The sequence below is a fragment of the Oncorhynchus gorbuscha genome, linkage group LG18 (assembly GCF_021184085.1).
Source record: "Oncorhynchus gorbuscha isolate QuinsamMale2020 ecotype Even-year linkage group LG18, OgorEven_v1.0, whole genome shotgun sequence".
NCBI lineage: Eukaryota > Metazoa > Chordata > Actinopteri > Salmoniformes > Salmonidae > Oncorhynchus > Oncorhynchus gorbuscha.
The window spans coordinates 49,015,625-49,043,451 of NC_060190.1; the positions used below are offsets into that span (position 1 = coordinate 49,015,625).

Consider the following 27,827-nt stretch of genomic DNA (forward strand, 5'->3'; position numbering starts at 1 on the left):
GTGTGTCATCATAGCGTGAGAACACAGACTATAAAACAGTCCATAATTGAATTAAATATTGTGTGCTTGCTGAAAATGAAGGTTTTATGTTGGCCAATTATAGAAAATGATACAGATCTACTGGAGTGCATTTCCCACAGGAGCAGGCCATCCAGTTGCAGACATGCACAGATGAATTTAAATAGCAGTTTAGGACAACACATTGATCTACATCAGGCCTGGTTATGGCTGCCTGCTCTTTAACAAGATGACAAACACTATAACATACAAATAAAACCCAAGAAGATTAACTAAAATGCACTAGTAAACCAAACAAATCTCCTGACCTGTGATATTGCATCTCCCTGCCCGGATGCAAAAAAGCACAATCTAGTCTAGAAATGACTTCTCCCTAAAAATTAAAATTACATTTTACATTTTAAATTAAAATTAAACAGTGAGGAGACACACTAAGATTACCCCCTGAATGTTAAATTTAACTCATGATTAATATTGAATTAATGAAGTTTTAATATTGAAACACTGAAGCAGAGGAGGTCATACGTAAAAAAGTGGCTATGGCAGTCAAATTGTGTCATAAAAAGTACATATCGTAAATTGTAATGTTGAAAATGTTCAAGTGAAAAACACAAGTAGGAACAACAAGCATACCAGAAAAGGGCCTAGGTATTAAAAACAACTGAGGACAGGGTTAGTCTTACCTGAGACAGATATCCTCATGGAGGCCTCCAGGGGTCTGTTGTTGTCCAGGGCCTGGCTCAGCCGGATCTCCCCCGTGCTCTGGTTCAGGATGACCAGGTTCAGCTCATTACCAGCCTCAAAGCTGTACTGGAGCTGGTCTGAGGCGTCTGGGTCATGGGCAGGGATCCGCCCGATCACCCCTGTGGGGAAGCTACTGGACTTGTCAGTGACATAGTTATTGAAGATGATCTGGAAGTTTTTCAGCACTGGTACGTTGTCATTCTTGTCAACCAGCTTGATGTGCACAATGGCACGGCTGACAAGTGGGGCAGAGGTGGCCTGGACCACGATGACATACTCTGACCGTGTTTCGTAGTCGAGATCTGTCAGAGCAGTCAGTTCTCCTGAGAAGATGTCCAGCTGGAACACCTCTGGGATGTTTCCCTCTACTATCTGGTACATGATCTGGGCGTTGCTCCCCTCGTCTGGGTCCGAGGCAGATACGTGGGCCACTACCAGGCCTATTGGGCTGTTCTCCTCCACAAATATGTCAAACTCATCCTTCTCAAACACAGGAGGGTTGTCATTGACGTCTAGAATGGTCACCTGGATGTCCACGGATGTCTTGAGAGCAGGAACACCTTTATCCACAGCAAAGGCCTGCAGGTTGTAGAATGGCATGTTCTCTCGGTCCAGGCGACGCAGCGTTCGCACAATACCAGAGGTAGACTCAATTATGAAGTCTCCATCGCCGTCCTCTCCCCCCTGGAAAGTGTAGAAGACACGTCCATTGAGGCCAGAGTCTCGGTCAGTGGCAGAGACTTGGACGACGCTGGTAAACACTGGCACGTCCTCCATCACAGAGCCTAGGTAGTGGTCTCGGAGGAACCGAGGAGAGTTGTCATTCACATCATTCACCAGGATCTCCAGGTAGGTGGTGTCAGACTTCTGTGGGATGCCGTTGTCCCGGGCCGTGATGGCTAACGTGTAGGACACCTGATCTTCATAGTCCAGCTCCATCTGGGTGGTGACAGCACCTGTGTCGGAGTCGATGTCGAACTGGGGGATGCTGTCATCCATGAAGTAGGTAATACGTGCATTCTCCCCAGTGTCCTCATCTGTAGCACTGATCACCACAACGGTGGTGCCAACAGGTCTGTCCTCATTGATGTTGACGGTGTAATGGGAGCTCTGAAACACGGGCCTGTGGGTGTTGGCGTCGGTGACGTTGACGACCACCTTGGCGGTGTCGAAGAGTGTGCCGTCAGACGCAGTGACACTTAGAACGTATTGGCGCTCCAGCTTGTAGTCAAGGGGCAGGGCCAGGGTTATGAGGCCCCCTCCACTCTGGCTGGTGATGGAGAACCTGTTCCTGGTGTTCCCACTGGAGATCTGATACGTCACCACACTGTTGATATCCTGGTCCACTGCAGACACCGTCACCACGCTTGTCCCCACGATGGCGTCCTCATTGAGGCGCATGTAATATGACCTCTGTGTGAACTCTGGGTTGTTGTCGTTGACGTCAAGGATGGTCATGCTAACGCTAGCTGAGGAAGACATCACCGGGTGGCCATGATCACGGGCCTCCACCCCAAAGTTGTAGAAGTCCATGCTCTCCCTGTCCAGATCAGCGGCTACGACTATCCAACCAGTGCTGTTGTTGATGGAGAATGGGAAGTTGGGCATGGTTTCAATGAGGCGGTACTCCAGCCTAGAATTGTCACCAGAGTCTGCATCAACAGCCTGGATGTGAATGATGGAGTAACCCACCGGCACATTCTCTAGCACAGTGGCCTGGAAGGGGGTGCTGACGAAAATGGGGGTGTTATCATTGACATCCAGCACCTGCACCGTTACCAGGCCACTGATGTTGGAGAGCGGCGGGCGTCCCCCATCCTGAGCGCGGATGCGAATGGTGTATTCCTTGTTAGCCTCGTAGTCCAACTGACTGACCAGGTCCATCTTGCCTGTCTGGGCGTCAATGTAGAACTGGCCCCTGGTGTTGCCACTCATGATGCTGAAGTGAACCATGGCATTACTCCCTCTGTCCTGGTCTGTGGCAATCACCTGCAGGATTTCTGTGTTGGGTGCCATATCCTCCGGAACCTGCACCACATATCGCTTTTCACTGAACTGGGGAGCATTATCATTGTCGTCCTCTACAATAATGTGAACAGTTGCGGTGGCACTGCGGGGGGTAGGGTCACGACCCTGGTCGTTGGCCTCTACCAACAGCATGTAGGCCTCCACCATCTCTCTATCCACTGGGCCCTTCGTGCGGATCACCCCCGACCTGGAGTCAATCTCAAAAACATTGTTCGAACCGTTGCTGTTGAGGACGTGGTACAGGATGTTACCGTTAACCGGGGCGTCTCCGTCTGTGGCCCTGACGGTCAGCACCTCATAGCCGATCTCTAGGTTCTCCCTAACACTCTCCTTGTAGTCCTGTTGCTCAAAGACGGGATCATGGTCGTTACTGTCACTCACTGTGATGGTGAGGGTGGCCATGGCCGTACGGCGGGGAGTGCCATGGTCAACAGCGGTCACACGGAATACATGGGTGTCCTTCTGCTCTCTATCCAGCACCTCCACAGTGGAGACTGCACCATTGACTGGGTCCACAGCAAATAGGTTGTTGGAGCGGCTGTCAAACAGGGCCTCTATGAAGTACTCCAGCCTGCCTGCATCCCCCTCATCAGCATCTACTGCCTTCAAAACAACTACAGGAGTTCCAGCTGGCTTATTCTCTGCCACAGCCACCTGGTACATAGGAGGCTGAAACTGGGGGCTACTGTTAACAGCCCTCTTGCTCCTGCTCACAATGCCTGATTCAGACTGGGCAGCCTGTTGTAGTAACTTCCCTAAGTGGCCCTGTTTGAAGGAGCCCTGACCCACCCGCCAGTGGACTGAGATGCTGTTCACTCTGGATTCCCTCTCATCTCCTGTGTATTGGTTACAATGTAAGTCTAGCTCAAGAAGTGTGTCGTGTTTCAAACACAGCGTCTTGGACGCAAACAACTGCCCCTCAGAAAAATATAACTCCGAACTCCGAATCACCTTGCAGTGCATACTGCTGTGGGTTGGAGAGCCGGGTAGTAGATCCCATACCCGGAGGAGCGCAGTACCAGACTCGTGGCATTCTAACTGATGATTATGGGCTTTAAACAAACTGATTATCTCCAAGTCCCATTGTGATTTCCTTTTGTGTTTACTTGAACAGTTCCTGCCGTGTACGTACACATCATACTGGCTTGTGAGGAGGTGCCTCAACCCTGGGACCTTGTTCATGCAGTCCACAACAGTGTACACGGTGAAAGGGTTGGAGCTGAGCGAGGCACAATTTAAACTACCCGAAAGGAACACAACGCGCGCGGACGCATCAGTTTCAATAAAGGTCTTTGAGAATTTAGGAGCGATTACCTGATCCAAAGTGCATGCCCCGCTCTGTTCAACACTTGCAATCACCGTCCGCTGCTCCGCATCCTGACTGATGTGTACATTGTAGCAATTCGACAGTGAAATGAGTTCAAACCAGCCGAAAATAATAAACAACAAATCCCACTTAATGACGGGCATTGCTCCACGATGATGTTCAACCAGGTTTGAACGTAGGCTAATTACTGCCGCTTTCCTTAAACTTTCAGTCGAGTCGTTCCCTTTTGTTGCCGCGTATCCATGCTTTCACTACTATACAGTAGCTAATCCAATTGAATTGAGAGAAACCGCAGTCACCTTGCTTGCCAAAGCTTCTCACTATGCAAACAAGCCGACACCACCACTCCATCCGCGTGAATGATTAAAATGGCTCCAACTACCCCTGCGCCTTGAGGCTTCTCATTACCATAAACCTGTTTCAGTGTGTTAGAAAGAGAGAGATAGAAAGAGATGGAGTGGAGGGGGACGTTCTCACAGGAGCCACACTGAGCTGTAAAGAAAGAGATGACTGGCCTCCTAGTCCCCTTTGAGTGTTTTTGCAGTACATGGATTGCTAAGACTTCCTATAATGCAAAAACGTTTTCCTTATGCCTTCACAAACGCTCTCACTATTTAAACACAGAAATAAGCCTAAACTTGTGAGGGTCTTTCAGTTCTCATCCTCAAAACACAGAAAGAGAGTGAGCAACATTTACTATATTTTCCTACCACCTGCTGGTACATCTGCATTACTGCAGACAGCAATCAGATTGCAACTAATCACATCTACCAGCCAGCTATTTCGGTAGCAATTGAGACTGGGAATGAGGTTAGACTGCAACTCAGCTTTCAAGAGAAGTCCACAGATGTCTTTTACAGTGATCCTGCCGTAGTCATTCAACAGTCTTGATACAATACTCTTAATTCAGCCACCTATCACTGTGAAATGATGTTCAGTTTACAACGTGCACTTAAATCCACATATGGTCAAAGGTACCTGAGACGGCACAAGTGCACATTTAGAAGGCACACAAAGGTCTAGTTCCAGAAGAGATGAGAAACGTATTCCTACATTTATTGATGCGAGTGAAAATCACCCATGCAGTGTGTGGAGCTGAACACCTGTGCCCAATGAGTCCTGGTGTCACTAATAAGCTGACCAGTACTGTAAAAGCACAGTAACCTCAGTGTCCACATCGGTTCTCTATAAACAGGTTTATTAAAATGATCATCTTTAGATGACCTAAAACCACTCTGAAGTAAAACATTTCATCCATGTGAGTGATGGACATGCAGAACAGCAAAAATTACAATAAAGATAGCTTTTTACTGTTTTTATTGTTGTTGGAGGCTCTAATACAATATGAATCATAAGCTTTACAAAATTAAAACAAAATACAACAAAATATTCCCCCCCAAAACAGAAACTGTCAAAAGCTTCTGTCAAGACGCAAAAAGACAAACTGTGAACCCCAACATAGACAAGGGTGAAAGAGAGAAAGAGACAGAGGGAGGGACAGAGGGATGCAAATCGTCATGTTATACACAGTGTAGGAGGGGGGGGGGGGTTAATGACATGGGTATACACAGTGAATTTAACAGTCCATCCCCAAGTTTTAGCAGTCTACATCTCCATCTAGCCATCCCAAGATCCCACAGACTCAACGCATGAGGATAGAGTGGGACAAAGAGCAAACCGTTGAACAATCCTGACCATACATAATATCGTGAGACACCCTCTCCCATTCCGTTCCCTCCAATACATCGCTCAGGAAATTGACAGCATATTGACAGCTATAGGTCCATACAGATATATAAGGTGGTGGCATAGACACTTTGATATAATGGGTGCAAGTAAGAAAATGTTGGTAAAAATGTCATGTTTGTATGCCCAGCCTGCTCCATCTACAGAACAGTCCGTCAGCCCCGTCCCTTAACCAGAGGATAGGAGAGCTGCTGTCACTCATTCAAAACTGACTCAGCTGTGAGAGCGCTATAGGGATAAAAACATTACCGCCACACTGTAAGATTATCATTAACCGTCATAATACTATCATACTATTCATAACAAGTCAGAGAGAGCGAGAAGGTGAATGGCTCCATAGAGAATGAGATGCCTCAAAACAATGTGTGCAAATAAAACAAATGGAAAAAAATGCTTATCCATTTTTCTCCTTTTTTTGTTTTTCCATGAATGAACAAGGACGCAGCACTGAAACAGGCATACAGGGATGGAAGGAGAGATACAAACAGAAACAGAACAAATATGGCGGGAGAGGTGGAAGAGGGTGTGAGAGGAACAGACAGAGAAAGACAGAAAAAATAACAATAGCATCTCTAGCTTTGCTGTTTGCGTTTAAGTGCCAACATCAGGTCGTTCTTCAGAGCCTCCTGCTTCGATTTGTCAGCCAGGGTCTGAACACTCCTATCAGGGGAGAGAGGGAGGAGTGAGTGGGGCAGATTAAATATACAATAGATTACAAAATCAACCCAACACCTACCCCCTAAGCACTTCTGTAGAATGTTTATTTTTCATCTAAGCAATATGATAAAAGTTCCACTCAGTCTTACAGATGCTAAGGTGAGGCAAGTACCATACAACTATCCAATAGTTTCAGATATACAGGAGTGTCAAGGGGAATAGGGGTCCATTTGAAACTCAGGAATAGATGTAGTAGCAGTGAGTTTGTCAGAAAGCAAATAAGGTACCTAGGTACATGCAGGTTTCATTAAGTCGAATTTAAGATTATCATTGGTATTTTTACCACCTTTTTTCGATCTCGTCTCATCGCTGCAACTCCCCAAAAGGCTCGGGAAGCGAAGGTCGAGTCATGCATCCGCCGAAACATGACCCACCAAACCGCGCTTCTTAACACCCACCCGCACCGGTGTCGGAGGAAATGCATTTCACCTGACGACCGAGGTCAGCCAGCAGACCTTTTTAAAGCCACTTGGAAAGCAATTTAATACCAATTTAAGGTCTGCGTGCACCACACACACCTGCTAATGTTCCTCTCCAGAAATGAGCAAAAATTTTGGCAAAAAGGAATATTTTTGCCAAAGGCAAGAGCCTACATGGATCATATTATCAGGCAGGTGTGCTATTTGAGCAATGAGCATTCTCCTCCAGCCTAAAGGATGTAGTACCATAGTGGCTATGCTACCGATGGCTGAAACATGGTGTTGCACATCTGCATTTGTTTAGGCTACCCCAGTGGGCTAATCGTTAGATAGTTTGATCTAAGTGTTCAGAATTCTGGCTTCAATACCAACTTAGTACAATGATACTCAATACCACTTTGAAAAAGTGCCTTAAAGTCAAATATACAGCACTGTTATTGTATAAAACAGAGTCAACACTCCATTGCGCTAGGTCACCAGGTGTACAGGCTTAGTGTTGTTTATCAAATTGTATAGGCTACCTTGTGCTCTCTTCTCTCTCACTGGCACATGACGCACACACAGAGGAGCACGTGGTTTAGATCTCTAACATCTTGAAAGTGCACCTGGAGTATTATTTTATGTTCCATTTCTTTCTTCGTAGTGGCAACAATTAAGCAGTGACACAATATAAAACTGAAACACTGTAGTCATGTCCACCGCAGTTTGGAAGAACTTTGAAAACCGAATTTAATATATTTTAAGACTTAAGGCCTTTAAATCAGATACATTAATTCAAGCAAATGACTTCAAGGACCCGTGGACGCCCTGAAGAAAGCCTGATAAACCGATGGAAAAACAGCATTTTGAAACACAATAAGCGGTGAGGATTTCACACAGTCTTTCACTGTTAAGAGGAGGTGCAATCAATGTTAAATGTTTAGACAGGTCAGTTAATCTAGGGCTCTTCCTCATGCAACTCCACGTTGGAACAGCTGCGACAAACACTCCTTGAGAAAACGTCAGGGGGTTGCAACTGTCTGAGAAACCACTCACTCACCACAAACAAAACCACACACCATGCCACTACATTACTTGCCAAATCTCTCTTTTTCTCTCACGCGCAGGCACACACACTCCAATGCCACAGACACACACGGCGTGTTGTCCCATGCCAGACGATACCTCTGGCCCTAGTCAATGAAGATCTGGCGCTGGGTGAGGACCTGAGACAGCTCCTTCTGGAGCTGCCGGTACTTTTGGTTATCAGGCAAAGAGTCAATAGATCTAAAGCACAGTGGAGAGGGGGCAGGAGGTAAAGGAGGAGAGGGACAGGCAGACAAATGAAGGACAAGGCAATATAGAGTAGAGATGGAAGGACAGCAGGAGGAGGTGGAGAAGGAGAGGAGATAGTGGGATGAAAGAGAGAACAGGAAGAAAATGGGATTGAATAGGGGAAATGGAAATAAATAAACAGGGTTGGAATTATAGAACTGAAAAACATGGGAAGCAGATAACACAATATGGAAGAAAAAGAGGGAAAATCCCAGTTCACAGGTACAGCCATGGGTAAAAAGGAGTACGGAGGAACTACTGAGTGGCGCAACGGTCTAAGGCACAGCCGGCCATGACCGGAGACCCATAAGGCGGCACACAATTGGTTCAGCATCGCCCGGGTTAGGGGAGGGTTTGACCGGACAGTATTTACTTGTCACATCGCGCTCTAGCTACTCCTCATGGCTGACCAGGTGCCTGAAAGCTGACCTCAGTCGCCAGCTGGCCGGTGTTTCCCCCGACACATTGGTGCGGCTGGCTCCTGGGTTAAGCGAGCAGTGTGTTCGAGAAGCAGTGCGGCTTGACAGGGTCGTGTTTCGGAGGAAGCATGGCTCTCGACCTTCGCCTCTCCGGAGTCCATAGGGGAGTTGCAATGGGACATGACTAACTACCAATTGGATATCACGAAATTGTGGAGAAAATGGGGTAAAAGAACATTTTAAAAAAAAGAGTATGGGTGAAAGACGCCAAACAAAAATGCAGTAGATGAGTATCAAAACCAGGGATGGGCAACTGATGCGGCCCACGGCACCTCTTTTGAAGGCCCTCAGATCAAATGTTTTATAATCGCTGTCAAGTGGGGACCAACTCCTCGATGAGTTCAGATTGTGGTTCGCACCCCCATCGAAGTTGCCCAAACCTGATCAAAACTGGTGTATCATGGGTAAATTATGAGACTGACTGATCTACAAATAATATTGATTAGCTACTAAGGATACAAGGTGATTTGTAGATCAGTCAGTCTCAACTCGCCTTTAAAAGGTAGATGCAATGTCGAATGCGCACACTGACTTTCTACCAATGTGACATGTGTGTGCCCCTGCATACCTCAAGCCATTGACGATGTCCTTGGTCTTCCCAAAGTAGATCTCGTTGAGAGTGGAGCGAATCTTATTCTCCATATCCTGAGGTTACAAAGTAATTCACATACAAACATTAATCTTGTGATATCAATATACTGCAGTCATTTTACTGTAACTAAACACAGTATTACTGTATACATTTATGTATTACTTGGTTCACATGGGTTTACTCTATAATTATTTCAGCTAAGGAATCCATGTGAACCACCATGTGCGTAACTCTATATGTCAGTGAGTCAGTGTATAAGGGCATGCACGCATAAGGTGTAGTTCTGCCCACCTCCACCAGGCGGCCAATGTTGGCAATGTGTGGGGAGGACTCTCCAACGGTCTCGTCTTTCTCCATCTGGAAGTAAAAGATAGGGATGAGGGTATTATAAAGTCCAGTACAGTAGTAGTGGAGATAAGAATGTTGCAACAAGTAAACCAAGAGACATAGATCACGAAAGCATGCGGACACCCCCCCCCCCACCACATAGTTGTATTTAGACTGAAAAAAAAAAAGTTATAGTTCATAAGGAAATCAGTCAATTGAAATAAAATTCAATAGGCCCTAATCTACAGATTTCACAGGACTGGGGATACAGACCTGCACCTGTTGGTCGCAGATAACTAAATTATTATTTTTTCAAAAAGTAGGGTCGTGGATCAAAAACCAGTCAGTATCTGGTGTGACCACCATTTGCCTAATGCAGCGCAAAATATCCTTTGCAGAGTTGATCAGGCTGTTGATTGTGGCCTGTGGAATGTTGTTCCACTCCCCTTCAATGACTGTGCAAAGTTTCTGGATATTGGTGGGAACTGGAACACACTGTCGTACACTTTGATCCAAAGCATCCCAAACCTGTTCAATGGGTTACATGTCTGGTGAGTATGCAGGCCATGGAAGAAGAAACATTTTCAGCTTCCAGGAATTGTGGGGCCTTGCATTATGCTGAAACATGAGGTGATGGCGGCATATGAATGGAACGACAATGAGCCTCAGAATCTTGCGACGGTATCTGTACGTTCAAATTGCCATTGAAAAAAATGCAATTGTGTTCGTTGTCCGTAGCTTATGCCTGCCCATACCATAAACCCACCACCATGGAGCACTCTATTCACAATGTTGACATCAGCAAACCACTCTCCCACACAACACCATATGTCCTCTGCCCGGTACAGTTGACACTGGGATTCATCCGTGAAGAGCACACTTCTCTAGAATGCCAGTGGCTATCGAAGGTAAGCATCTGCACACTGAAGTCAGTTACGAAACCAAACTGCAGTCAGGTCAAGACCCTGGTGAGGACGACGAGCATGCAGATGAGCTTCCCTGAGACGTTTTCTGACAGTTTGTGCAGAGATTTCTCAGGTGTGCAAACCCAGTTTCCTCAGCTGTCCTGGTGGCCGTGAAGAAGCCGGATGTGGAGGTCCTGAGCTGCCGTGGTTACACGTGGTCTGCGGTTGTGAGGCCAGGTGGACTTGAAAAAGGAGAAATGCTCACGAATGCACAATATTTGATAGAAATTATATTTTTGTGCATATGGAACATTTCTGGGATCTTTGATTTCAACCCATGAAACATGGGAGCAACACTTTACATGTTGTGTTTATATTTTTGTTCAGTGTAAGTACCTGTCTTGTCAGACTGCCACCCAGGTTCATGGTTCCGGACCCGGTCTTGGTCGTCTGAAGCCACAGCATGACAGTGGAGGTGAGTTTGTAGTGAGCGGTCCGTCCACTGGACTTCTCCTGCACCTCCACCACATGGATGGAGTCCCAGCAGCCTTTGATCTTCTTGGAGCCGTCTCCGGCCTTCTTGATGAGGATGACCCCGGCGAAGCCATGATCCAAGTCCCACAGGTATACAGAGGAAACACCGCCCTCAAAATACCTAACAAACACAGAGGGCATGGATAATAAGACTGTCATTGGTGGTTTTATCAGGTTCTCTCATTGCGTCATAGACGTGGTATATCATCTGCCATACAAAAGGTTGGAATGCTGTTTTGGCCAATCAACATTGAGGATCCCAACTTCCCGTTTTATATAATGTGTTAAGGATATTACTATGGTAGAATGATAAGCAAACGTCTCTGTACTGGTTTGCTGGTAACACTAACGGCCTACTGATATTAACGGGTCTCTATACTGGTTTGCTGGTAACACTAGTGGCCTACTGTTACTCACAGGTCTCTGTACTGGTCGAAAGCGTTGTTGGCCTCAACCTCTAGTTTGCGCAGGCGGGCAGATGGCATGGCACCATCGTCGATGGGAGGCTCATACTTATTACTCCACGGGGATCTGAGAAACAAGAACACAAGAATGAGCAAGAGTAAATCCAAATCAAGGGATGTCGCTCTGTATCATTTGTGTGCGTGGTCATATTTCCATGTTTGACAAACAAATCATTCTAAGTAATTGTTATATATGGTTCCTGATGACATTGACTTGTGGGAAAGAAAGGACGGCGGTAAAAGAGGAGCTGCAGGCTGTCAGGTCTTACCTGTAGGAGTCCCCATCTCTGTTGTAGTCACAGAGCAGGTAGTCTTTGCCCACCACTTTGTCCCGGGCGATCTTCAGAGGCTGGTCCACAGAGGAGAGCAGGTCCTCACATAGACTGGGCACCTGGACACACACAGAGAGAGAGAGAGAGATAGCTTTCACGACATGTAACAACACACTTTTGATAGTATTCTACATGCTCACACAAACACACTTTCAACAAGAAACTTACCCGCAAAGCTTCTCACAAACTTACATGCAAACATTCAAATGATCTCCAAAACGTTTACTAAAATAAGTCTCTCGCTTTCAACTATATTTCCAAAAAGCATTTTTTTTAAGCATACTGTACAATTTCATACACAAAACAGTTTATTTAAAACAGGTACCATAGTAACTTACGAACAACCGATTTCATATACAACTAATATGATTTGAAACCTATCAATTTGTACTTGTGCATCAACCCACTAAAAGCCCATTTAAGATAAATAGAGCAATGACTCACATAGTTCGAGTCTTGAATTTAGTCTGACTACAAGGGTGTGTGTCTAGGGTGGTGGTGCTGGGGGTAGCAGGAAGCAAATTTACTAAAAGAACGTCGTCTTTGGCAATTCAATCCACCTTTAACAGTTGCCAACTATGCTGGGCTAGACAGTAGGGGTAGAGAGAGGGCATAATGTGCGTGAGAGACAGATGAGGCGGGGAGACAAGAGAATGCCGGCATATGATATCCTTGAATCAATATGAGGGGGAAATAAGGTTAAGCTGTTTTTTTCCTCATTCCGCCTCCTTGCTAAGTGGGAAATGACAGAGGGAGGGAGAGGGAAAGAATTTGAAGGGATATCAATGGGTCTCAGGGGATAAAGGGGTACAAATAACCTCTCAGAGTGACATGGACCCCCCCCCTCCCTCCTACCCACTCCTTAATCAGAACACACAGACACAATGCCTTCTCTGTTCCCTGGACACAGCCCCACACACCTGGCAACCACCAGACACACAGAGGGGGAACAGGGACAGACAGAATGGGGAGACGGTGGTCGACAGTAGAATCACAGAGGAAATAGAGTGGGTTGGGGGACAGAAGAGTAGAGAGGGAGAAAGGGTAGTGCTAGAGGAGGACATGGGAAGTGAGCTCATTGGATTCCCAGTCATCAGGAGTGAGTGTAAGGAGAGGGCGGGGGCTAAATGGGCCCATGTAGAGTGATTGACAGCTTTTCTAATGACCGCTAACAACTAGCTACATAGGAGCGGGCTGAGGCGGTCAAGGAGAGTGCTGGTGCCCAGGGGAGAGAGGTGTCAAAGGGGAGAAGGAAGGAAGAGGAGCAGACTGGGGTCTGAAGGGAAGAATGGATATGACCATAAAAAAAGTGGAGAACGATCACTGGAGAAAGTGTGGTTTGATTTATGTCCAATTCAGGTTAATCTCTCAGGTCTGGTTGCACTATGGGAGATTTCAAGCACAGTTCGGGCTGTGTATAGGACTGTGATTGGTTGTCGTCTACCGGCAGCTCACCAAGTCGATGAGGTCACTGAGGTTCTTCTCGATCTGCTGGGGAGGCAGACGCCTCATCAGGTCCAGAGCACAATCCAGCTGCTGGTCATTCTGAAATACACAATGAGTCAGCTTTTGATAGACATTCCTACACACAAAATGCATAGGCCTAGTTCTGCAAAAGAAAGTCTAAAAGCAAGTTGTACTTGACATTTTTTGTCCATTTCACAAGAGAAAATGTGTGTTTCACTGTTCATTTTACATTGATTGGAAGCAAATTTGAACCTTGCCAAGTTCACCCCTGCACAAAAATTCTCAACCGTTTAGGTGGGTCTTGGAACATAACAGGCTAGCTGTTTTACCAGTACAGTTTCATTCATCTTCTGAGATTAAATGGACTTTTAAAAATGCTCAAATGCATCACTATCACTGTCTGAATTGAATCAACTAAAATAGATTGAATTGAACACAGAGCAAACAAAGCTCCCAGCCTCTCACACAGCTCCAGCAGACTGAGGGGGCAGCCATTGATGGATGCATGTTACCTTCTTACAGTGATAGGACATGGGGCGAGCCAAGCCAAGCCAGGCAGTGACTAGGCTATGTAGGGAACATTCAAACATTGGCAAACATAGCCATACACTCACTTAGGCGGTAAACCGTATGTATTGAGGAGAATTTGGAAATATTTTTTATAATCATTTTAATATTTGTAGCTACTTTTTAAGTAAATACCTGCAGTCAACTTGTGCAATATGTCAGAATATAAAGCAGATTGTGTTCTTCATTTCACCTGTCCCATTATGAAGCTTACCGTACTTCCACAGAACAGTTTAGCCAGTCACATGTTTGTAAATAGCACAACTGGAGAAAGCAGGAGCAGGTGATTCCAGCGGTGTATTGACAAGGGTCTGGAAGCCACAAGTAGGCTAAATGAGCTTACAATTGAAAAGCCAGGTCTTTTTTGCAAAAACTATGCATATGGCCTGCACGGTCGCTTCAAAACAGCATCCAGAATGTCATCTAGTGTATATATAAATCATTGGGCTGGACTCATTGGTGGGTCACAACAAGTTCACGCGCCAGGACGGTATGAAAATCCAGATACCACTCAACTCTACACATCCTGAGATTACAAAAGTCATGGAGCTAGCTGCTTCTGGTTTCAGTCACGAGACTTTATCAAAGCAAAACTAAGTGGCATGAGACAAAGTTCTGGATTTGCCCCCAAATAGCCTAGTTGTTCATGTGACAAGCCCATCTAGTAGCCAACACTAGGTCTGGGCCTAACTGCAGTTGGTCTGGACCAATGATGTATATAAACCCTGTCTGTTGATGCTATGTTTTGACCATGGAGAGGCTTTGAAGCTACCGGTCGGCCAAATTAGCACTCCTCAGAAAAGCAATCCTCCATAGGAATGAATGGAATTCTACAGTATTTCATGTTTAGCTCACATAATATAATAAAAGTATGCATTAAGGTGTTAAATATAATAAACATGCCCAAAAACAAAATGTAGACATTAGTAAATGCATTTCTATAACTTACAAATTTTTTTTAAATGACTATGGTGGGGGAGTGGCAAGACGGCTTCAAAATAGCATCCAGTATGTAATCTAGTGTATATATAAATCATTGGCCTGGACTCATTGGTGGGTCACAACAAGTTCACGCCCCATGGCAGATTCCTTTAGGGAGCGTCTAAAACCACAACTGGGCCTTGGATAAAAACATTGGTTTTGTTTACTTGTAGGGGCAAAATAAAACAGGAAAAACCTTTTGACTGGGTCAAAGATTTGTTTTTAAATTGATAGGCCTAACCATGGTAGTTGGAAGACTGGTTACCATATAAGGCAAGGCTTTTAATCATCCTGTTATTGATACAGGCCCGTCATTTTATGGTATCTGGAAAGGTCAACATTTTTTGAATGCTTGAGCGCTCATAAATGAGCACAAGTTTCCAGCAACTGAAAACGTTACTAACCCTTAACAAAAATATGAACAATTCACTCCACTGCCTTTTCTACTTGTTCTACTAGAAAACTCTGCAAGTACAAACCTTTGCGAGGAAAGAAAAGACTGCTCATTTTAAAAATGACTCATTCGTGGAGAATGAGTAGCCATTATTAACTCAATAATCTGCTCCTACAAGCAAGGATTTTTCACTGTAATGTGAAATTGTCCAATTTGTCTCAGTTGATTGTCCATAACTAAATGGCTGGTTTAGTGATTCTGTCCTAGTCTTTTCAAACTGGCCAGAGATGTGCCCTGGGAGACCAATGTTGAGATAGATCAAGGAAGAACTCCCTTATGACTAACTAGAGGTCGACCGATTAATCGGAATGGCCGATTAATTAGGGCCGATTTCAAGTTGTCATAACAATTGGAAATCTGTATTTTTGGGCGGCATTTTTTTGTTTGTTTTACCTTTATTAAGCTAGGCAAGTCAGTTAAGAACACATTCTTATTTTCAATGATGGCCTAGGAACGGTGGGTTAACTGCCTCATTTAGGGCCAGAACGACAGATTTTCAACCTTGTCAGCTCGGGGGATCCAATCTTGCAACCTTACAGTTAACTAGTCCAACGCAATAACGACCTGCCTCTCGTTGCACTCCACAAGGAGACTGCCTGTTACACGAATGCAGTAAGCCAAGGTAAGTTGCTAGCTAGCATTAAACTTATCTTATAAAAAAAATCTTAATCACTAGTTAACTACACATGGTTTGATGATATTACTAGATGTTATCTAGCGCGTCCTGCGTTGCATATAATCTGACTGAGCATACAAGCATCTAAGTATCTGACTGAGCGGTGGTAGGCAGAAGCAGACGCGTAAACATGAATTCAAACAGCACTTTCGTGCGTTTTGCCAGCAGCTCTTCATTGTGCCGTTTATGACTTCAAGCCTATCAACTCCCGAGATGAGGCTGGTGTAACCAAAGTGAAATGGCTAGCTAGTTAGCGCACGCTAATAGCGTTTCAAACGTCACTCGCTCTGAGCCTTCTAGTAGTTGTTCCCCTTGCTCTGCATGGGTAACGCTGCTTCGATGGTGGCTTTTGTCGTTGTGTTGCTGGTTTGAGCCCAGGGAGGAGCGAGGAGAGGGGCGGAAGCTATACTGTTACACTGGCAATACTAAAGTGCCTATAAGAACATCTAATAGTCAAAGGTTGATGAAATACAAATGGTATAGAGAGAAATAGTCCTATAATTCCTATAATAACTACAACCTAAAACTTCTTACCTGGGAATATTGAAGACTCATGTTAAAAAGGAACCACCAGCTTTCATATGTTCTCATGTTCTGAGCAAGGAACTGAAACATTAGCTTTCTTACATAGCACATATTGCACTTTTACTTTCTTCTCCAACACTTTGTTTTTACATTATTTAAACCAAATTGAACATGTTTCATTATTTGATTGATTTTATTAATGTATTATATTAAGTTAAAATAAGTGTTCATTCAGTATTGTTGTAATTGTCATTATTACAACAACAAAACACACAAAGAAAAAACGGCCGATTAATCGGTATCGGCTTTTTTGGTCCTCCAATAATCGGTATTGGCGTTGAAAAATCATAATCGGTCAACCTCTAGATATAACACCTCAGGGCTCAGACTTGTCTTTTATAGAACAGACCTGTTCGACTTTGTCAGACAAGCCCATATAAATGAATGTGATTGAACTGAACTTCAGAAAGGATGAATATGGATTGAGTCATGGCATCAGTCGGTCTCTCCACAAGCTCCCTGGCTGTTCACTTACTGAGGAGATCTAGCAGGGGCCCAGAGGGGATTGTGGGTAATAGGGAGAAGCTGAGCTAGCAGACAAGGCCACATAGCAGAGCCTTCCCGGATAGTGTTCTTCTCTCACTGAACTATGCGGTAACCAGCAGAACATTAGCGTGGAGGGCAGGCCAGCCACAACATGAAACCACTGAGAAATGTACAGGACGGAGATTTGGCAAGGAGATAAGGAGCTGCGGGCCAGAGAGGGTCCATAAAAATGTTGCGCTTCACCAATACATTTGTGAAAACAAAGTTAATCTTTGTATTAGGGAAATTAATCAAAGTGCTTTGACTGATGAAGGATTATTCTTTTTAATTACATTATGTTCTGGGCCGATATAAAAGAAAAATAAACGCACACCTATTAAGACGAGGTGCTGGCTAGCGGAGTAGAAACTTAAATTAAAGAGAGCCACACACTAGGAGCTCAGATGCAAAAATTGAATACCAACGTTTCGACAGCCAAGCTGTCTTCATGGATTATACCCTGATGAAGACAGCTTGGCTGTCGAAACGTTGGTATTACATTTTTGCATCTGAGCTCCTAGTGTGCGGCTCTCTTTTATTATGTTCTGGGCCCCCAGGCATCATGAAGCGAGCTAAACTTTCTATATAATAGCACTGATTGACCGATGACAACTTTTCAGCAACCCCCAGGCAGTGTAATCTGAGAATTTTGTGTAAGTGAAGCTCGCTGCTGTGCAACAAGAGTAACATTTCAGATACTTTTTTTGTCTGTGAGGTGATCCATTGCCTGACGACTCATATTGAATTTAATTCCACTGCTCTATCACTAGTTATTAGGGAACTCGCATGACTTTGGTGCCAATACAAATATGTATTGCAATTCTCACGATTCAATATGCATGCTACTCAATATTGTGATTTCGATATTCCAAACATATTGCTCACTATAGGTCTGCTGCAGAGGGACAAGAGAGAGCCATGAGAAAACCAGTTTTGATCAGTCATGGATATAAAAGTGAGGTAAACAAATTGGCTCCCTATTTAAAAAGAATATGGAGAACAAGCTATGAGGGAAAAATACTATTTTGGTGCAGGTACAGCCAACTAGCGCAAAAATAATATTGCGATATTGTTAAAAAAAGATATAGTCAAAAATAATATCCCGATATGTAACTGTATCAACCCCCCCCCCCCCCCCCCCCATCACGACTAGCTACATACATTCAGTCCGAGCCTGATGTCAAATTGAGGGGCGTTGTACAAAACACCCACCAGAATCGTTTGAATGTGTTCACATTTGATAAGCTGTCAGGAAGGAGAGAAAATCCTGACTCATTGTGGAGACAATATGTTCGTGGGCATGGCGTTTGGTCGCAGCGTTGTGGATGGGTAACCAGGCAAGATGATCTCTGTGCTGTATTGAAGTTATACTGTAAAATACTTCCATTTCAGTCAAAACAAATGTGATCATCTACCTGGAAAGTAAAGTCCATGAATATTCCTTGATCCCCACCTAATAAAATACAACGGTCAATGACATGGGATTGTTGTGCATGTATGAACTCAACCGAGGAATGCAGGTATCTGAAGCAAGTCAAGTCGCACTCATCAAATCTGCACTAATGCAGTTCCGACTATAGTCATATTATGATGAAAGTCAAGAAATCTAGTAAGTACTGAAAAATACTATCTAGCGCAGGGAACACATTCTTGAAAGATGTAAAAATTAGGCAATATCTCAGTTTGTCTGTAGAGACCACCAATCCAATTTCTCCTACTGTCATTCTCATAAACAAAACACACCAACTGACAGATTCCAATATACAATACAGATAAATTCCAACTCAATGTCTTTAGAGCGTCTGCTAAATGACTTAAATGTAAATGTAAGTCATCAGATGAAACCAAGGTAGAGACTACAAGCCAGATAAGAGCAGCTGGCTATAGGAGAATCACACACCCAAAATCATTCTTTCCTTAAACAAACTTCAGTCTGCTTTCTCCCGAACACAGCCAAGGTTTTCAGATCATGTACTGCATGCCCTCTCTCACACTTTTGGTTTCTATCTAGGCTGTTCTGGGCAGATGAAATAGTCTTTTTCAGCCGACACCTGCGCTCCCTGACACTGTGTTTACCAACGGCCCGGTCTTGTGTAAACACTGGACCAATTGCCACAGGGTTCCAGAGGCGGCGGTGAGGCTGGACCAACAGGATGGATGAGGTGAAGTCAGGGGGTGGCTGGGGAGACAAGCCATCTGCATTCATTCCAAGTGTGAGACATTCATAAAAGGGGGACTATTGAGTCCAGTGGAGTTGGAGGTGAAGAACAGTGTGAATGTTGCTAGTTGACAGGGCAGCCACACATCACTTCAAATGTTTAAATCCATTAGGTTTTTAAAAATATTTTGCTATATTGGAAAATAGACATAAGTGACAACGGTGGTTGAATTTCCTTCTTCAGGTGCACCACAATAAGCTTAAAATTCAAGGATGTTTGATGTGTGAATAATTCTTTCCCATTAGTATTTAAAAGTGAGTTACATTATTGCGCAAAACGGTGGATAAGTGGTGTAAAACGTGTTATACAAAGTTACACTGACAGTGGTGTCAACAAAAGTCACTTAACACGTACATCACATTGTTGAGGCCAAGTAAAAGTTAGGAATTGTGGTTTACGTGTCACCTCCAATCCATGCGAGGGAATGGGCGGAGCAGGCCGATTTTAGCGACAGGCAACCCGGCGCTTGTACTATTTTAACCATGGGGTGTGTGTCTGGAAGAGGAGGGGGTGGCGAGAGCGAGACCCTAGTCTAATCCCTGAACTAGTTTCTCAATCCAAAACATCCTGCAACTTCAACAAATTGGCTAGTTAACAATGAAATTCGGACTAGCAATCATAGGTTGATTAGTTAACTGTGAGTAGCGTATATACATGTCTATGCCATTTTCGAAACGCAACACAGCACTTCCTATAAAAGGACAGCTAGCTACTGTAGCTGGCTAATATCCCTTAGTAGCCCCACCAAAATCTACCCATCCCCATTCCTCCAGCTCGTCTCCGCGGCCTTACCATGTCTGCGGCGCTCGGTGACGATCTCGGAGGACAAATACGTTTTCGCCGATGGCTTTACACGTTCGTTGTATTGTGCTTGCACGACTTGTTCGTCTATGCTATTGTTGTTTTTACCCCCACCAGATAGATGTTGTTTCGCCTCCCTCACTGAACCCAGCCTTGTCAGCGAATTCACTTCCTCAACCGGGGTACAGGAAGGAAGGGGGACGGAGAAAACAAGCGGCGATTGCATATCCGGGTCACGCTACTCGGTCTCTGAAGCAGCCAATCGGAGAGGAGTAAGTAAGGTATTGCCAAGTATGGAAAGAGGAGAGGAGTGGTGAGTGGTAAAAAGTAGGCTATAATACAGAACGAACAGAGAGGGCGATAGAGGGAAGATATGATAACCGGGCTGCTACACTGAACTCTTTTAATCATGCTTGTCATAATAATACTCTGGTCTACAAGATTAATATTTGATTATTTGTAAGAAGGGTACAAGATCCTGATGTAGTCTGTATGTGACCACACCAGGACTAAGTGGTCTAACGAATAAACCTAGGACTGACTAGGTAATACTGGTTAACCAATCCGGCAAAAGATCTGTGACACATTACATAGCAGAAATATATCACAGCTAGGCTATTGCAATTGTTGGTATCAACATCATTTAAACTACCATGCATGTATGTGCCAATTGTGAATTATATTATGGGAAATAGGCTTAGTGCTTGTCTGAGATTGATGATAATAAATAGGTGATTTTACAGTAGTTCAGTCTTTTTGCTCAGACATTGACCCAATATCAATTGTTGTCATGCCTCTGAACTCATAGTTTGGTCATAATAAAACTTCCCTCAACAAAGTACTCTTAGATATACTGTAGTCTACCAGGCTCTCCAACCCTGTTCCTGGAGATTTAACATCCTGAAGGTTTTCGTGCCAACCCCAATATAGCGCACCTGATTCTAATAATTAGTTGGTTGATAAACTGAATCAGTTTAGTTAGAACTGAGGTTGGAGCAAAAACCAACAGGGGGATAGCTCTCCAGGAACAGAGTTGGAGAGGCCTGCATAGTGCATCTCTCTAACCAACTGGTACCTCTTCTGCCCATGATTGATAAGGGGATTTTTTTTGCAGTAGGCCTACATATGGGACTGATATCTGCTGCAAATAGATGCTTTTTGTTCACCTATTGCACTTATCCACATTTTTGTGTCCACTGATTAAGCAAAGGTTGCAGGTAAAGATTCTGCTTGTTTGCTTTACTGATTTAATTCCAAGCATACACAACTAACAACTTATGCAATGGAGTGATACATGACCATTGACCGCTGGATATCCTAATGATCATGGTTTGAGACTTAGCTAATGCAAAAAAAAAAACTGTAATAATGGCCATGATTGGATGATTTAATTTCTGCACGCTTCATCCAAGCTGATGCAAATCAGTATGTGAAAGCAGTGATTTACATTGTGGATGTGTGACAATGTCATACATTTCATATTTATTTCAGTGGCACAACCTACTTCACTACAGTTTCTAACATTGCAATGTTGTCGAAATGTTGCAGAAATTAAATAGTCATATAGAGCAAATCTTGTCATCACATGCATCCATGTAAAATACATATCTGCAACATTGTTGACGTAGGTGATCACATGACCTCAATCTCGCGATTTATGAAGATGTGAGGAGTCAGAAGCTGAAAACATGGCAAATGAATACGGACAGAAGTGGGACCGATGCTTAGCTGATAGCGCTGTGAAGATAGGTAAATATTGATATTTCATAAATGCATTTACTAAGAAATTGATTCCAAACAGAGTACAACCTAAAAATGCGCAGTGTAAGCCGGGGACCAGGTGCATGAGTTTAGCAAGGCCACCTGTCTACGTATAGTGTGGGCCATAACTTACCCGATGAGGTCCATTGACCAATTTACACCAAAAGCCCCATCAGAGGGCTTTTTTCCCCCTATTTTTTTGTATGGTTTGTTGTAATTATATTTCAGGCAATTGTGTCGAAGAAACGGACCAAAACATTTGCGCTGCTCATGTCCTATATGTTTTGTATTATTCTGCGACCAGTCCAGGAAGCACATTGTGCCCTTCACGCCGTCAGTTACGGGTTGAGTTAACTTTTCAGTGACAGTAACTAGTCCTATAACATGCTGTAAAATGTTGCTTACATTGCATTGAAATAAAATCAAAGAAATACTGAAACTGGCAAGACAGTCCTCTAGGGTAATATGATTAACTGCACCAATAAACTATCCCGTAATGATGCACATGAAATGCATACTCAAAGCATAGGACTGCATTACACATTGTAACATGACATATAGTTACATAAAGCATCAGTGACATTTGTTAGGTTTAGAATTTCTGCACGTGACATTAACTTGAAACCTGCATGATTAAAATGTTCTATCAACACATGTTTTAAAGTGTTTCATAACCTACACGATCCAGCAACTGTAATAGTAAAGTAGCTTTATGATTAAGTAGATTAGGTAAAGACCATATAGTGCAACTGGGCAAAAGTCTTTGCTGACGTTTCTGTAAAGTGTTGTAACAATTTCCATTAAAAGTAAGTAAAGGAAGCATACATTACATCATATAAATCTATTTAAATGGGCTTGATAAGGCGATCAAGAGGCAAAAGAAATGCACACCAATTTAGGCGAGGTGCTGGCTAGCGGAGTAGAACACTTGAAAAATGTAAAGGAGATTCCCACTCTCTAGGACCTCAGATGCAATAATTTAATAACCTAATTACCAAAGTTTTGACAGACGAGCTGTCTTCATCAGGGTGCAATGACAAACACTGCAGGGTCACTTGTTTTATATAGTGTCAAAGGACACACCCAGGTGTCTGTAATCATGGCTGGATATGGCCTGATATCATTGGTTAATTCTCAGATTTTTTTTGATTTATTTCACCTTTATTTAACCAGGTAAGTTAGTTCAGAACAAGTTCTCATTTATAACTGCAACCTGGCCTAGCTAAAGTAAAGCAGTGCGACACAAACAACAACACAGAGTTACACATGGAATAAACAAGCATACAGTCAATAACACAATAGGAAAAAAAGAAAGTCTATATACAGTGTGTGCAAATGGCGTGAGGAGGTAGGCAATAAATAGGCCATAGTAGCGAAGTATTTACAATTTAGCAGATTAACACTGGAGTGATAGATGAGCAGATGATGATGTGCAAGTAGAGATACTGATGTGCAAAAGAGCAGAAAAGTTCATGAAAACAATATGGTGATGAGGTAGGTAGATTGGGTGGGCTATTTACAGATGGACTATGTACAGCTGCAGCGATCGGTTAGCTGCTCAGATAGCTGATGTTTAAAGTTAGTGAGGGAAATATAAGTCTCCAGCTTCAGAGATTTTTGCAATTTGTTCCAGTCATTGGCAGCAGAGAACTGGAAGGAAAGTTGGCCAAAGGAGGTGTTGGCTTTGGGATTGACCAGTGAGATATACCTGCTGGAGTGCGTGCTACGGGTGGGTGTTGTTATTGTGACCAGTGAGCTGAGATAAGGCGGAGCTTTACCTAGCATAGACTTGTGGATGACCTGGAGCCAGTGGGTGTAGCGAGGGCCAGCCGGCTAGGGCATACAGGTCGCAGTGGTGGGTGGTGTAAGGGTCTTTGGTAACAAAGCGGATGGCACTGTGATAGACTGCATCCAGTTTGCATAGTAGAGTAATGGAAGCTATTTTGTAGATGTCATCGCCGAAGTCGCGGATAGGTAGGATAGTAAGTTTTACTAGGGTAAGTTTGGCGGCGTGAGTAAAGGAGGCTTTGTTATATAAAAATAACATACCAAAAACATGAATGGATAGCATATGATCATAGATACAATTTGGGTACACAGGCCTACAAACATTTTCAATAGCAAAATCACAAGAATGTCTTCAGATCAAAGTCTACGTTGAGACCGAAGGGAGCACGGGTCTTTAAATTAAAGATCCAGGCAACTTCTCATTTAACAATAAATTGTTGAGGTCACATCCTCTCCTAGGGAGGGTGACATGTTTGATGCCGATTATAATGTAGGGACGAAATCGAGTGGTTCGCTTCCAAAAAGTGGGTCGAGTTTTTGCACCTAATGGTGCTAATATGCTCCGAGATTCGTACTTTTAATTTGCACTTTGTTTTACCCATGTAATTTTTACCGCAAGGACAAGTTATAAGATAAATAACTGCCTTAGTGGAGCATGTGATAACACCTTTGATTGGGATCTGTATCCCTGTTTGGGGGTGTTTGAAGGATCTACATTTATAAGTGCCATTGCATTGGTAAATCAGAGTTTACCAATTGATCTCTGAGACAATATAAAGGTGATCACACAATGTCAACAATGCAGTGTGAAGGTGGTGTCTAATATCCATAATAAAGGAATATTGTCTAAGAACATGACACACAACATTCTGATCTGGAACCAATGATATTCCTGCACCCTTACAAATATTTGGGGAAATTGTCTACGTAAGTAGTTTTGCTGAAAGAGTGATTTGAATGATCATCTTTCTTACAGAGGTATTTGATTTTGGAATGTTTGCTAGCTTTGGAGCAACTAGCCATGAGGACTGCCAAACGTAATATTTTCCTTGTTTTTAGATTTACTGTATTCCCCGAAAAGGTATGTGGGTTGACAACAGCTGGGTTTACAATAATCTACACTTGCGGTGTAAAGAGGCCAAAGGTTGTGAAATCACGTTGCCCCCAGCAGGGAGCCTGTAATAGCCAGCCTATCAGGACAGACAGGAAAGCTGCTGCACAGTAAGAGGGGAACAACAGAAGAGAAGAATGATGGATGCACAGTCAAGAGAGAAAGGGGGAGGAGGAAGGAAAGGTAAAGATATCAGAGGAACAGAGGGAGTCAAGCTGTGGTTGTATAGAGGTTCATAATAGTAAATCTGTTGCAGATCTGGCCTCATATTTGGCCAGCTCCACTGCTTTTCGGCAACAATCACAGGGAGAGGGAGAGGGAGGAGGAGACATGGAAAGGAAATGAGAGAGAGAGAGTGGGGCTAAAGAGACAGAAGTTGTCTGTAAATCTAAAAGGCCAATTGCTGTCAAAAGTTTATTTTTTTGTAAGTTTTTAAAAATCTATATATTTCCACACTGTTGGACTAATACTGTGAAATTGTGAAGATAATAGTTCCCTTTTTAGTGTAAGAGCTGTTTGAAAATTTCAAACCCTGTTTTGGTTGGATAGAGTTTTTGCCAGCCTGGTGACATCACCAGGCGGTAAAGTAGTTTAATAGACCAATAAGAACGTTCCAAACCTCTCTGCCAATAACCACTCGTTTCCAGTTTCCCCCTCCCCAGACAGTCCAAGCAACAATCACAGTAATGTACTTAATTGTTACCCAGAACTGATTTGATATTGTGGGTTAAAAAAACTGCTGCATTGGATCTCTTTGTATTTAAAAAAAAAAAATTCAAAGTTCAAACTGGAAAGTGAGGGGGGGGGGGACAGGAAGAGGGGGGGGCTGCAGAGGTTGTAGATGAGCATCATGTGTCTGTCTATCAGCAGCAATAAACATGTCTCGGATGTTGTCCCTTTGTTTTTGTGGTCTTGTTTGACATTTGTAAGTTGTGTAATTGAGACGGAGGGAGCAGTGTCTGAGTGCTTTGGCAGCTGCGTATCGGTCATGCTGCATAGCTCTCTGAATCCAATTAAGAAGTGGAGGGGCCCAAACTGTTGTTTTTTATTTATTTCTGTGCTGGCTTGCCCTTGGAGCTGGGTGGGGCGCTGCACACAGCGAGGTGAAGCTAAGCACACAAACACATTCTATCTCCTCAAATGCCCCCTCGGGTCCACACTTACACTCTATCATTGTGTCTTATTTGTGTCTTGTATGTCCATCTCCCTGCCATGGAAGATCACCTCACCTGGACCCTCTGCTTGACCTGACTGGACTCTCATTCTCCCTAACTTAAACATCACAGATCTCTAGATCACACTGCTAGCCCTCTATCTCACTTATCCCCGCCTCTCATCTCTCCTCCCCCTTTGTGTCTTTCCTTTACAGCACTAGCTCCTCCTACCCCTTGACATTTCTCTCTCACTCAATTACATTTTTTTTGCTCTCGTTTGCTCATTATTTTATTTTTTTGTCTTAAGTTTACTTTCACATGCTTTTCTTCATATTCCCCCTCTGCTTCTCTCTCTAATGAACAATGTCTGGCTGACAGGTGCTGTTTACCAGCTCTGGGGTCAGCGGTCATGTTGCCCCTCCCTCACCTCACCTCATTAGAGCAGACTAACTTCCAAGCACACCAGGGAATTCCATACCTGTGTGTATGTGTGCATTACCCCAATACTTAATCATAGGGTGTGCTGCAGACTTGTTTTTTTTTGTTTCTATTCCTCTGTGTAGAGGTTTATGCACCTCCTTTCACCCCCTTTCTTTTCTTTCTCTCTCTCTCGCTGTCTCTCTCTAGCGACCGGCCTTGGCATGGGGATTGTGTTCTCAGTCCTCTTCTTCAAACGTGAGTATTGCCTCAGACAGCAGAGAACAGTAATTGTAATAATAACGCTGTCCATGTGTTGATCTCTGTCGGAGTTATGGTTTGTTTCATATAAGTGAATTGTCTGTCTCATCTCTAGGGCGCACTTGGCCGGTGGCATTTGGTTCAGGTGTGGGGCTGGGCATGGGCTACTCCAACTGTCAGCAGGACTTCAGGTCACCTTACCAGCTCCATGGTCACAGGGTAGAGGTGAGCAAATCACACACGTCATGACCAAGGTCGTTGCCATTAAGGTTGAAACACAGTATTCCATCTTTTTTTCCCTCAACAATAATTGCACATAATAAAATGACTGTTCTATTTAATCTCTTTCAGGAACCGTAGAAGACTGGGGAGAGTTGGCTGATGTAGAAGTTGTCTCGTCCTCATTATTTTTCTGCTTGTTTTTATTTTATTTTGCTGCTTGTCTCTCTGCCACCCAATGTAATTACTGTGTGAGTCTCACAGGGCAGTCGTGTATTTGTGTGTGTATATAAGTAATGAATCATTTGACAGAATATTATTCCTGATCTACGTCTGTCTTGTATCTGTGTGAATAAAGTTTGAATGCTAACAAAGAACATGTCTATTTTTAAATGAGTTTGGCAAGCTTTGTGTGTTAGAGAGCAGGAGGGAAAAGAAGAATGACAGTATTTTGTGTGCGAATGAGTAGGAGAGTTAAACTCCTGCTGTCCTGCTGCAGCCCTCAAGGAAAGAGGGGGAGCAGGGAAAAATGAGAGCTAAAGAAAATGAAGCCATGGATAAAATCTGGATGATGGAGAGGGAGGGTGTGGAACAAAGATATTCCTAAATGTACAGATGGGTTAGATAAATGTTTAGTGAGAGGGCTGTATACTACAGGTAAAGATGGGGCTCAGGTGGTAAATGCAAAGTGTGGGGGAAACTATCTGCTGTGTATTACTACCATCTACCAATACGACACTGTATATTGCTACCTATCACTAAGATGAATCATTTAAGCGGAGGAACTGTAGGACATGTTACATGTTGCGCTGGTAAGAAGGATTGCACTACTTTGTTCCAGGTACAGCTACACCATGCATACTGTCTTCATCTGGGAGTGTTTAGGAGCAGGACA

General features: G+C 43.7%; 3 protein-coding genes across 7 annotated transcripts in view; 1 reads left to right on the plus strand and 2 right to left on the minus strand.

Moving 5' to 3' along the window:
- The window catches only part of celsr2 (cadherin, EGF LAG seven-pass G-type receptor 2), an 87,033-nt gene extending 82,481 nt beyond the window's left edge, over window positions 1-4,552 (minus strand). For 3 of the 4 annotated variants that reach the window (XM_046312499.1, XM_046312497.1, XM_046312500.1), the window contains exon 1: window positions 702-4,552. In XM_046312499.1, coding sequence (XP_046168455.1) covers window positions 702-4,260 — 3,559 coding nt within the window. In that variant the 5' untranslated portion in view covers window positions 4,261-4,552. The remainder of the gene's footprint in view (window positions 1-701) is intronic. The other variant, XM_046312498.1, reaches the window with a different exon arrangement.
- Window positions 4,553-5,417: 865 nt separating this feature from the next.
- Window positions 5,418-20,421, minus strand: capzb (capping actin protein of muscle Z-line subunit beta). Of its 2 annotated transcripts, XM_046311033.1 has the most exons (9): window positions 20,213-20,421; window positions 13,402-13,491; window positions 11,884-12,005; window positions 11,568-11,681; window positions 11,013-11,271; window positions 9,676-9,741; window positions 9,361-9,437; window positions 8,164-8,265; window positions 6,378-6,523 (listed from the first exon to the last, which is right to left on the minus strand). In XM_046311033.1, the coding sequence occupies exons 1-8, from the start codon at window positions 20,213-20,215 to the stop codon at window positions 8,172-8,174; spliced, it is 825 nt and encodes a 274-aa protein (XP_046166989.1). In that variant the 5' UTR covers window positions 20,216-20,421; the 3' UTR covers window positions 6,378-6,523; window positions 8,164-8,171. The 2 variants fall into 2 exon arrangements, with proteins under 2 accessions (XP_046166991.1, XP_046166989.1); XM_046311035.1 differs by lacking the exon at window positions 8,164-8,265 and having other exon boundaries at window positions 5,418-6,523; window positions 20,213-20,420.
- A 1,435-nt stretch (window positions 20,422-21,856) lies between these two features.
- Window positions 21,857-27,309, plus strand: LOC124003377 (MICOS complex subunit MIC10-like). The gene is made up of 4 exons (XM_046311566.1): window positions 21,857-21,970; window positions 26,663-26,710; window positions 26,829-26,938; window positions 27,065-27,309. Exons 1-4 carry the CDS (start codon window positions 21,910-21,912, stop codon window positions 27,071-27,073), a joined length of 228 nt encoding a protein of 75 aa, XP_046167522.1. The 5' UTR covers window positions 21,857-21,909; the 3' UTR covers window positions 27,074-27,309.
- Window positions 27,310-27,827: the final 518 nt, after the last annotated feature.

Coding starts and splice junctions, on each gene's coding strand:
- capzb (XM_046311033.1), bottom strand. Junction 11,682..11,883: donor AGAGATGGGGACTCCTACAG/GTAAGACCTGAC, acceptor CTTGTTTCTCAG/ATCCCCGTGGAGTAATAAGT. Junction 8,266..9,360: donor GACATCGTCAATGGCTTGAG/GTATGCAGGGGC, acceptor ACTGTGCTTTAG/ATCTATTGACTCTTTGCCTG.
- LOC124003377 (XM_046311566.1), top strand. CDS start 21,910: ATGGCAAATGAATACGGACAGAAGTGGGACCGATGCTTAGCTGATAGC. Junction 21,971..26,662: donor TGATAGCGCTGTGAAGATAG/GTAAATATTGAT, acceptor GTCTCTCTCTAG/CGACCGGCCTTGGCATGGGG. Junction 26,711..26,828: donor CTCAGTCCTCTTCTTCAAAC/GTGAGTATTGCC, acceptor TCTCATCTCTAG/GGCGCACTTGGCCGGTGGCA.